General features: G+C 40.8%; 1 protein-coding gene across 2 annotated transcripts in view; it reads right to left on the minus strand.

Moving 5' to 3' along the window:
• LOC123591119 (SAP domain containing ribonucleoprotein) overlaps positions 1 to 12,221 on the minus strand; it is a 55,748-nt gene that overhangs the window by 7,055 nt on the left and 36,472 nt on the right. For both annotated transcript variants that reach the window (XR_006709122.1, XM_045464913.1), the window contains exon 10: positions 3,446 to 3,535. Coding sequence is in view for 1 of the 2 variants with exons in the window: in XM_045464913.1 (XP_045320869.1) it covers positions 3,446 to 3,535 (90 nt within the window). In the remaining variant the exon portion in view is untranslated. The remainder of the gene's footprint in view (positions 1 to 3,445; positions 3,536 to 12,221) is intronic.

Below are 12,221 nucleotides of genomic sequence, written 5' to 3' on the forward strand. Positions count from 1 at the left end.
GGGCTCTGTGCTGACAGCTCGGAGCCTGGAGCCTGCTTCAGATTCTGTGTCTCGGTCTCTCTGTCCCTCCCCCACTCATGCTCTGTCTCTGTCTCAGAAATAAACATTTAAAAAAAAAAAAAAAAGAAGAATGTATAGAGGGGTGCCTGGGTGGCAGTTAAGCACCTGACTCTTGATTTTGGCTCAGGTCATGATCTTGCGGGTTGGGAGTTTGAGCCTTGCATCGGGCTCTGCACTAACAGTGCGGAGCCTGCTTGAGATTCTCTCTCTCCCTCTCTCTCAAAATAAATAAATAAACTTAAAAAAAAAAAAAAAAAAAAAAAGAGTATATAAGCCCAGCCCATTTTACCTGGATGACTGACACAATTCTTTGGAATCAAATAAAAGTTACCTGATTCATGTAAACTCCATCAACCTCTGATGTTACTACTGCCTTACATGCACTGACTCTCCCAACAAAAGCCACTATTCCTTGGCAAGCAACAAAATCCTCATGTGCCTTATCTTGGAGAAGCCAAATGTACCACCTTAGTGAACACCACTAGTTCAACAGTTTCCTTGGCAAAGAGGGAGTAGTTTTACTACAATTAAAACAAGCCTTTAAGGGGGCACCTGGGTGGCTCAGTCGGTTAGGCATCTGACTTCAGCTCAGGTCATGATCTCACAGCCAGTGAGTTCAGGTCCCGCAACGGGCTCTGTGCTGACAGCTCAGAGCCTGGAGCCTGCTTCAGATTCTATGTCTCCCGCTCTCTCTGCTCCTCCCCCACTCACAAGCGCTCGCTCTCACTCTCTCGGTCTCTCAAAGATGAATAAATGTTAAAAACAAAACAAAACAAAAAAACAAGCCTTTAAGTTTACTACTGCTCATTCTGGCGAGTCAGTAATTAAGCTGATATTTATAACAGGTAATGCTTTATTCTGAGGCACCTGGGTGGCTCAGTTGGGTGAGCGTCAACTTGGGCTCAGGTCATGATCTCACAGTTTGTGAGTTTGAGCCCATCAGGCTCTCTGCTGTCAGTGCAGAGCCCACTTTGGATCCTCTGTCCCCGCCTCTCTCTGTACCTCCCCTGCTTGTACTCTCTCTCTCAAAACTAAATCAACATTAAAAAAAAAACAAAAAAACAAAAAACAAAAAAATAGGTAATGCTTTATTCTAAATTAGTAGCACAAAGAATACAAACTTCTTCAAGTTTCTTCCTAAAAGAGATGTAAACTTATCAGATTGTAAAATTTTCAGGGTTTATTTACAAGACTGACTGTGATATTTATTTATTTTTAATGTTGATTTAGTTTTGAGAGAGCACAAGCAGAGGAGGGGCAGAGAGAGGGAGAGAGAAGATATGAAGCAGGCTCTGTACTGGCAGGCTGACAGCACACAAGCCTGATATGGGGCCTGAACTCGCCAGCCTTGAGATTACCTGAGCTGAAGTCAGATGCTCAACCAACTGAGACACCCAGGCACCCCAAGACTGACTCTGATATTTATTCATAAAAAGACTTTGTAAGATATTGAATGTGTTAGGTAATAGATATTCAAAGGTCATTTCCAGGGCTGCCTGGCTGGCTCAGTTGGTAGAGCATGCAGCTCTTGATCTTAGGGTCATGAGTTTAAGCCCTATGTTGGGCATACAGCCTACTTTAAAACAAAACAAAACAAAACAAAAAACAAAACAATAAAGTCCATCTCCAGAGGTAGATGGAAAGAGGTAAATGTGGATTAAAGGAAGAAAGAACATTGCAAATTCTTTACCACCCAAGAAGTTTCTAGAATTCTAAACATATTATTTCAACAGTTCTTTATGTAAACCTCAGGTGATACTTGGTCTCCATTATAAATACCTTTTTTTTTTTTTTTTTTTTTTAAATAATTTCTATGCTCAAGGTAGAGCTGGAACTCATGATCTGAGATCAAGAGTCCCATGCTCTACTGAGCCAGGACCCCCATTATTGATACTCTTAAATTTAAATTTAAACCAAATCAATATTGTCTGTCAAAGCTCTGAGTAGTTTTGCCAGTGCTCAGGGTCTCAGCTAACTCAGTGAGTTACTCTGGTGGATAAACACAAGTCTTTAAAAAACAAACAACAGAGGCCCCCTGGGTGGCACAGTTGGTTAAGCACCCTTTTTTTTTTTTTTTAATTTTTTTTTTTCTTTTTTCAACGTTTATTTTTATTTTTGGGACAGAGAGAGACAGAGCATGAACGGGGGAGGGGCAGAGAGAGAGGGAGACACAGAATCGGAAACAGGCTCCAGGCTCTGAGCCATCAGCCCAGAGCCTGACGCGGGGCTCGAACCCACGGACCGCGAGATCGTGACCTGGCTGAAGTCGGACGCTTAACCGACTGCGCCACCTAGGCGCCCCAGCACCCTGACTCTTGATCTTGACTCAGTTCATGATCTCACAGTTTGTGAGTTCAGTGCAGAGCCTGCTTGGGATATTCTTCTCTCTCTCTCTCTCTCTGCCCCTCCCATGCACTCTCTCAAAATAAATAAATAAATAAATAAACTTTAAAAAAAAAAAAATTAAAAACAAAAAAACTATAAATAAAGTGGTAAGAACAAGAAGTCTCATTTGAGTCCACTGACCAGAGGGGAGTTAGGTACAACTAGTGTCTGAGTTGGATACGGTCTTCACTAAATAATCAAAGAAATACGCCAAGCACATAATCAAACACATTGTTACTTACTAAATATAATATGATAGGCTTTGTGTCAAGCATTTTACATAGAATCATCCCTTTTTACATAGAATAATTTCATGCTTAAAATACCACTCCGAGGTAGGTATTATCTCTACTTCCCAGATGATGAAACTGAGGCTCAGAAAAGTGCCATAACTTGTAAGTAATACTAAGTGGCAAAAACACTTTTCAAATCCAAGCTTCTGTGATTCCAAATCTTGTGCTCCTTTCTAGGCTAATTGGCTTTAACACCGAATTAAATGTACTGATGGAATTCAGTGTGGCCACTTTATCCAAACAGATATCAAGCAAAGAACAAAAGATCTTATTACTTGGGCACTTAAGTAGTATGCTGAGGAAGGGACACCTGGGTGGCTCAGTAGGTTGACTGTCCAACTCTAGATTTCAGCTAAGGTTGTGATCTCATGGTTCATGGGTTCGAGCCCTGCATGGGGCTCTACGCTGGCAGTGTGAAGCCTGCTTGGGATTCTCTCTCTCCCTCCCTCTCTGCCCCTGCCTCTCAAAATAAATAAACTTAAAAAAAAAAAAAAAAAAAAAAAAAAAAGGCCAGGGAGGGGCACCTGACTCTTGGTCTCAGGGTAGTGAGTTTGAGCCCCAAGTTGGGTGTGGAGCCTACTTAAAAAAAAAAAAAAAAAAAAAAAAAAGGTAGTAGTAGTAGTAGTAGTTAGTAGGCTGGGGAAATAATGTTTCTTCACCCTCACTTCCTTTCAAGGGCTCTATGAAGCAGTCTAGGTATATTTTACCTCTGTATCCTCTGTGGTTCCTGTTCCAGCCGAACTTGTGACAATCCCAAATCGCTCCTTCCTCTTTTTCAGTTTCTCATCATCTTCAGACTGTTCAGGGACAAAGAAGAGGATTGAAACAAGTGAGCTTCCACTCACAAGATAAAAGAGAATGAAATTATAACTTAATGGTCACAATATGCCAGCCAATCTTGCACTAAGAACTAAGTTATCACACAAACAGAAAAAAACAGGAAACTGAACAAGCAAGCATACAGTATGCCATCCCTAAGAATGACAAAAAACTTAATTTTAAGTAGGGCCTCAATATTCATAAGACACGTGGAGTCAAGAAAACAAACAAAATACCCATACAACAAATTTCTGTGAAAAAACTCCTGTAATTCAGACATGGAACACTGAGGCTTCAGTAACACCTAAGGACAAAAGGTTAGTAGGAGACACCCAAACTATTTGTTGAACACTGCTTACAAGTTCCATTTACTTGCCAAGGATTAGAAGGGAAAGACACCAGAATGATGTTTCTGAAGAACATACAAAGAAAGCCAAGCATTATGAATGCCCAGCAAAGTCACAGAAGGCTCTGAATAGTTTGAAATGATTTTGAAAAAAGGGGAGTCAAGAAATTAGCTGCAGTCATCTAAGAGAAAAGATGCTCTGGACCTTTCCCAAGCTTCTAAGAGATTTATGATATCTGCCCTGTAACTGGAGAGAATATTACAGCTAGTATGCATTAGAGCTGGTCATTCTCCTATAGCTATTTTAATGACTGAGCTAATGTTCACATCTAACACTGTTCAATGTTAAGAGGCTCATATATATTCTCATCAGGACCTAAACCCTGCCAATTTATTTACCCCACTTTAAACAGTTATTTTCGGGGCACCTGGCTGGCTTGGTGTATCCAACTCTTGATCTCAAGGCTGTAAATTTGACCCCCACGTTGAATATAAAGATTATTTAAAACTAAAATCTTAAAACAAAAACAAAACAAGATTATTTTCTCCTTTTCCACCTTACCCCCCACACCCAATCACCAATAATCAAAACCACAGCCCTGGGATTAGTAAACATATAAAATCAGGGACGCCTGGGTGGCTCAGTCGGTTAAGCGTCCGACTTCAGCTCAGGTCACAATCTCACGGTCCGTGAGTTCGAACCCCGCATCGGGCTCTGGGTTGATGGCTCAGAGTCTGCAGCCTGCTTCCGATTCTGTGTCTCCCTCTCTCTCTGCCCCTCCCCTGTTCATGCTCTGTCTCTGTCTCAAAAATAAATAAACTTTAAAAAAAAAAGAAAAAAAAAAAACATATAAAATCAGATGGGCTCCCTGGGTGTTCTTCCATCCAGAAGGATTTTAAAGAATTTGGCACACATCTAGACAAAGATCCTATCCTCTCCGTATATCTCATGAGACCCTCTACTCCATACATACATACGCACCCTCACCAAGGGCTAGGACAGTTTCTTTGACTTTATTTACAAAAGGTAATCAATATAAGGTCAAGTCAATAGTTCAAACAAACTTTCGAACATACTTCTGTGTGATGCTCCTGAGCTAATTTTTTTTTTTTAAACCCCAGAGAGTTCATATCCTGCAGTCTGAAAGTAGGTTGTATAAGACAGTCAAAAGAAAGGCAATCAAGAGATCTACAGAAACACATTAATTTTTTTAAATTTTATTTTTGAGAGAGACAGAGACAGCGTGAAAGAGAGAGGGAGAGAGAGAATCTCAAGCAGGCTCCACTCTGTCAGCACAGAGCCCAATGCTGCGCTCAAACTCACAAAACCACGAGATCACGACCTGAGCCAAAACCAAGAGTCGGACTCTTAAATGGCTGAGCCACCCAGGTGCCCAAGAAACAGGAATTTTTTAAAACCTCTAACTCTCATCCCCAAGGAGTTGCCTTTGTTCCTATGACCACAGAAGCCACCACTTTGGCCAAAAACAGGGCAGCTATCCAACCTTCTGAGTTTAATTTGTTTAACTAGTCCAGTTCTCCGAACACAGTAGGCAGGAATACTTTCTTGGTCTTACTTTGGTTCTTTCAGCTTGAGAAGCATGTTTATTTTCTCCCTTTTGCTGTACCTGACTTCTAGTAAGTTAGAAAGAAGTCAAGAAGGGTGCCTGAATGGCTCAGTCAGTTAAGCGCCTGACTCGATTTCAGCTCAGGTCATAATCTCTTCGGTTCATGAGTTCAAGCCCCACATCAGGCTCCGCGCGGACAGTGCAGAGCCTGGTTGGGATTCTTGCTCTCTCTGCCCCTCCTGTGCACGGTCTCTCTCTCTCTCAAAATAAATAAATAAACTTAAAAAAAGAAAGAAAAAGAAAGGAGCCAAGAAAGGTTGGTGGCTATGAAAGACTGAAGTATCCAACACACACAAGTTCTCACTTAATCATAGTGTATTACTAAGAAAAAAATATTGCCTACATAGTTTTTCTTTTTCTGCCTTTTTCATTATAACCATCAGCAAGTCCATAGTAGGCACATAATTGATGCAATCTAAACTACTGTAAAACACTGAGCCAGGTTTGAAGAAAAAAAGTATTCTTGTTTGTAATAATCATAAATTAAAATAATGATATTACTGTCACTAACATCTGAGTGCGTACTATATGCCAGGTACTGTATGAAGTTCTTTACATGCAGTTATCTCATTCACTTTTTTTTTTTTTTTTTTTTTTTTAGTAGGCTTCAAACCCAGCATGGAGCCCAGTGCAGGGCTTGAACTCACACACGACCCTGATATCAAGACCTGAGCGGATATCAAGAGTTGGATGCTTAACTGAGTCACCCAGGCACCCTTACTTTTAAAATTAATTAATTTTTTTAGTAACTCTACTCCTAACATGGGGCCTGAACTCAAGACCCCAAGATCAAGAGCTGCATGCTCTTCCAACTGAGCCAGCCAGGCAGCCCTCATTTACTTCTTATAATAATCTCAAACACTTGGTAAGTTTGTACTAAATAGGTATGTACTATTACATACATAGTAGGCACTATGACTAAATTCATTTCATAGATAAGAAAACTAAGACTTGGAGAAATTAAGTAACCTGACCAAAGTCTCACAAATAGTAAGTGGCAGAGCCAGGAATGGAACCCAGGACATTTTACTCAACCCACTTTCCTAACTTTACCATTTCTTCAGGTATCTCACATAAGCATTTCTTTGGAAGAACAGTAGAAGAATGGAAGAACTGCTTAATTCCTAAAGGAAGATGGATTACTAGGACCCTTAGCTAAAGGTAGTTGTAAACTACTTCAACAATTTCCATATCAAATAACCTGGGTCAATGCTAGGATCCCATCCTCTTTTCTACCATAACATATGCCTCCACACTGTAACTAACTAGGGATCTAGGGAAAGGACTCCAGTTCGTAATCTTATACTAAAGATTTTCTCAACTGAATTTGTTTCTAATTTTGCCTAACTGGCTACTCCATCTGTTGAACTGTAATAAAAGAATTAGGAAGGTTTCCAATGAACACAGCTCTCCTATATTTTTCCTTACCAAAGTCACTAGGAAAAGTTTTCTTGATTTCATCTACCACCATTTAGATAAAAGATAAAAATGGAGCACTCAAAATGAGAATCTCTATAGAATATTCTAGATGAAACCTCTCAATTTCATGAAGTCTCCAGGCCAAGCACGGTATTAGGGGTAATAAAAGGAGCATCCACACCCGTCATGAGGAAAGGCAAGACTAGATCGTATATTGCTGAACTATCTCTATGTACTTATTTTCATTCAATTCAGAGGTAGGGGTACTTTTAGCAAGTTCAAATTACAGACAGGGAGATGGTACTTTTGAAACACAGCCCTTCTCCCTCCTCCCTCCCCCCCCCCCCCCAGGGCAAACCCTGGGGCCACTCCCTTCACAAATCTCATCACAAAGCCTATGTCTATTTAGAATGTGTGGGACAGCCTTTCCTCTGGTTCTCTATTTTGCTACATCCTGAAATGGGGATTTTCACTTCCAAATTAAATTTCCTGTGCTTCCTTTTGAACTAAGAGGTGAGGAAAGACTGAGGGAGGAAAAGAAAGGAGAGGGGGCACACTTCTCTAGCCACTAAGTCTAGGGTCAGAGAGTTCTCCATGAGCTTCCCTTTTTAATCAGACCTTTGATATCTCTACTGGAGATCCAGGCAGAGCATCTGCTGCAAATCTACCAGGGGCTCTAGGGGGAAAAAAAAAACAATACAGATCCCCCACCTCCCACCCCCTACAAACAGCCTGCCCACCCCTCACCCGCAGAGACCAGTGAGGGTTTTATTTATTTTGTGCATGCTTGCCCTTCCCTCCCCACCCAGAGCCCCTCAGCTCCCCTCCTAAAGCCTCTTTCCTCCTTGCCCTGCAGGGAAAGTGCACAACAGGCCCAGTAAATCAACACAGTTCTAATGATCTCTCTCACTTGACCCTTCTAGCGTGACGGTGTCGCATGGAAACAAACGTACAATAAACTTCACTCCATCTTTAGCTCCTTGCTGACAGGTTTTGATTCATGGGATGGTGAGACCCATCTGAGGGAAATTACCTCGATCAAAACGCATCTCTCTCTGCATTCATCAGGCCAATACTCCCTCAGGCCATGCTCAAGTGCACAAATGGGGTTGTGCATCTGCAGGCAGCACTGACCCCTCTAGCTCAGTGTCATATGCATTTGCAAACCTTTCCCTTCTTGATTCTCCCCCCACTTCCCTCCCGCAAACCTTCAACCACTAACAAATCCTTTTTTTTTCCCATGTATGCTCCTGTGTGGGAAGAATAGTGCTGGAATCTAAAGTGCCCTTATTTCTTATCAAGTGGAAACTCCTCAAAACATACAACTTGTATCCAAAACCAGAAAAGGAACCTGTCCTTACTGACTAAACACAGGCATTTGATGTTCAGATTGATCCATATACTTCACTTGCCCCATCCTCAAGACTTAAAGAGCAAGCCAACTGACTGACAGCCAGTAATTTCAGCATACATAATCCTTCTATCTCCCAATAACTGCCTTGTCTTTCTTTTTAAAAGCTCGTTGATAAAAATAAGAAAGAGAGTTGTGCAAAAGATGAGAGAGCCCATATACAAAACACAGGTCAGAAAGCAAGGTATATATTTAAAAAGCCAAATATCCCCATGAATCACTATCAATGTATTTTCCATCATGGAATAAGATAGTTCTAAACTGAGCTCTTCAGACAAATTCTTCAACTTTCCAAATTCACTTTTCTTGTTTCCCTTTCATATTTGGAAAATCCTCAGGCAACATAAAGAAAACAATGCCTTCTAGAAAGAAAAGACTGAGACATTCAAGACTACCCTGAGATATAAATTACATGTGTGAAAGCACTTGTATATAGGGACTATTATATAAATATTCAATAAATGATAGCTATTATTTCTACTGCAACCTTCCTCCTGGTCTTTGAAACAAAGTCTGAGACCACCAACAAAATTCCAAAGATAATAATACCATTTATTTATCTTCTACATTAGAAGCAGAGTCATCAAAAGTAGGTAAGGGGGCTCCTGGGTGGCTCAGTCAGTTAAGCATCTGACTGTTGATTTTATCTCAAGTTATGATCTCACAGTTTGTGGGTTCGAGCCCCATGTGGGGCTGTGCACTGACAGTGTGGGGCCTGCTTGAGATTCTGTCTCTCTCTCTCAAAATTAAAAAAAAAAAAAAAAAAAAAAAAGTAGGTAAGAATCTTGGAGTGCCTGGCTGGTTCAGTCTGAAGACCATGCAATTCTTGATGTCAGGACCATGAATTCAAGTCCCAAGTTGTGTACAGAGATTACTTAAGCGAATAAATAAAAACTTAAAACAAAAAAAGTAGGGACACGTGGGTGACTCAGTTGGTTAAGCATCCAACTTCAGCTCAGATCATGATCTCAGTTTGTGAGTTCAAGCCCCGCGTTGGGCTCTGTGCTGACAGCTCAGAGCCTGGAACCTGCTTCAGATTCTGTGTTTCCCTCTTTCTGTTCCTCCCACTACTCACACTCTGACTCTTTCTCTCAAACATAAACATTAAAAAAAAAAGTAGGTAAGAATCAGACCCATTACCAAGACAACAAAGAAATTCCCTTTGTCTGCAAAGTGAATGAATATTTGGAATGATGAGTAGATTTAGGGTTAAAGTGTGGCAGAGTAAGTAATGAGACAAAACCAGTCTTCTCCAACAAGTATTATTAACCATCTTCTTCTGAGACCCTAAAAAAAAATTTATGCTGCCAGGCTTTACTGATTTCATTAAATCTAACAATTAATGACAACACCAAAAATATCTAGATAATATCCAAGGGAACAGAGCAAGGATCCAAACTCTAACTCTGTAGACCCAATCTTAGGTACTAACTATAAAGGCCCCTGAGGAATTGCTTTCACTGAATTACAGACATCAGTTTCCACTGACAGTTTGGAGCCTAATATGGGGCTTGAACTCACAAACCATCATGACCTGAGCTGAAATCAAGAACTGGAATCTGGGCATCTGGGTGGCTCAGTCAGTTAAGCGGCCGACTTTGGCTCAGGTCATGATCTTGCAGTCCGTGAGTTCGAGCCCCGCGTCGGGCTCTGTGCTGACAGCTCAGAGCCTGGAGCCTGTTTCAGATTCTGTGTCTCCCTCTCTCTGACCCTCCCCTGTTCATGCTCTGTCTCTCTCTGTCTCAAAAATAAATAAACGTTATAAAAAAAAAAATTTTTTTTTTAAAGAATTGGAATCAGGGAACCTGGGTGGCTCAGTCGGTTAAGCGTCCGACTTTCAGCTCAGGTCATGATCTCACAGTCCGTGAGTTCAAGCCCCGCATGGGGCTCTGTGCTGAGAGCTCAGAGCCTGGAGCCTGCTTTGGATTCTGTGTCTCCCTCTCTCTCTCTGCCCTTCCCCTGCTCATGCTCTGTCTCTATCTCAAAAATAAATAAAAAGATTAAAAAAAATAAAAAAAAGAATTGGAATCAACTGAGTCACCCAGGCATTCCTCCATCAACATTTTAAATAATACCACAAAATTAATCCATTCATCCACTAGTTATTCAAATATCTACTTAGTGTCTAGGTTAGGCACTGTTCTGGCATTGGGAACAGAGATGAGTAAGACAAAGATCCTTAACCTCATGGGACTTATGAATTTACGACTGAGTTCTGGTAAAGATGTATACTATTGTTTATTATATTACTGCATTATGAGGACCCATCGGGAAATTTTCTTTCTGGTCCCCATATGTAAAATAATTATGCTTTTGCTGATCAACTTGTAAGTTTTTACCTTCTGAACCCTGTGAATCACTGGAAACACTCTGTGTTTTTTCCTACTGATAGCTATAAAATTTGGAGCCAAATGTATGGTCTGTCTCTGGTAAGCGGTTTTGATAATATTTCTATTAGCCAGAAGTATTAAGGTGAGATCTAGAGACAGTGATCCACTACCCAGATCCCTAGACAGAAGCTTAGAAGATGAAGTGAAGTTAGTCACAGGGTTGCTGCTGGTGCCTTAAGAACTTACTCCTCTCGGGGAACCTGGGTGGTTCAGTCGATTGAGCATCCAACTTCGGCTCAGGTCATGACCTTATGGTTTGTGAGTTTGGTCTCACTGCTGTCAGCGCAGAGCCTTCTTCAGATCCTCTGTCCCCCTCTCTCTGTCCCTCCCCTGCTTGCGCTCTCTCAAAAATAAACATTAAAAAAAAAAAAAAAAAAAAGAACTTATTCCTCTCTAAATATAATGGGATTAATTAGAAAACACTTCAGTGCTCCCAAGAAGGAAAAAGAGAGGGAAAGGGAAGTACCAGGTTATTACTAGACATATTAAATTAAGGGCTCTTGTCAATGGTTTGCATGGCATATATATACTATAGCCAGGAATTAAGTCCTAAACGGAAGATCAGCTACAACAATCAGCAGCCTGAAATTCATAGACGCTTTCTAAAGTGATTGTTTCTTTCTATGGCAAAGGGTAGCAAGAATATCCAAGATGGAGTAGATTCTAGCTTTGTTATCTTCCAACCCCAATCTGCATCTTCAAGATACAATCTTATTACCAATGCCATCCTGAATCATCAAAAGAAACTAGGAGTGGCTTGCTGGCTCAGTTGGTAGAGCATGCAACACTTGATCTACGGGTTGTAAATTCAAGCCCCATTCTGGGTACAGAGATTACTTAAAAAAATAAAATACTGGGGCACCTGGGTGGCCTCAGTTGGTTACACGTCCAACTCTTGATTTTGGCTCAGGTCGTGATCCTAGGGTTGTGGGATCAAGCCCCACACGGGGCTCCACACTGAGCATGGAGCCTGCTTAAGATTCTCTCTCTCTATATATGCTAATTTGGATGTAAATTTAAAAAAATAAAATTAAAAAAAAAAAGACTTTAACCATCAAACATGTCTTAACAAACTAAAAGACTTTCTCTTAAACCTAAATTTTCCTTTTGTTAAGAATAAAATGAAACTACCCCCCCAAAAAGATTCTCTCTCTCTCAAAAATAAAATAATAAAGTAAAATAAAAACATATATACACACACACACGTATTTTAGAGAGAGAGAGAGAGAGAGAGAGACAGAACGAGCAGAGGAGGGACAGAGGGAGAGAAACAATCTTAGGCAGACTCCACGCCCAGTGCAGGACCCAAAGAGGGGCTTGATCTCACAACACAGTGAGATCATGACCTGAGCCAAAAGCAAGAGTTGGATGCCTAACAGACTGAGCCACCCAGGTGCCCCCAAAAATAAAATCTTAGAAGAAGAAGAAGAAGAAGAAGAAGAAGAAGAAGAAGAAGAAGAAACAGAAACA

Source organism: Leopardus geoffroyi, chromosome B4 (assembly GCF_018350155.1).
Source record: "Leopardus geoffroyi isolate Oge1 chromosome B4, O.geoffroyi_Oge1_pat1.0, whole genome shotgun sequence".
NCBI classification, from domain to species: Eukaryota; Metazoa; Chordata; class Mammalia; order Carnivora; family Felidae; genus Leopardus; species Leopardus geoffroyi.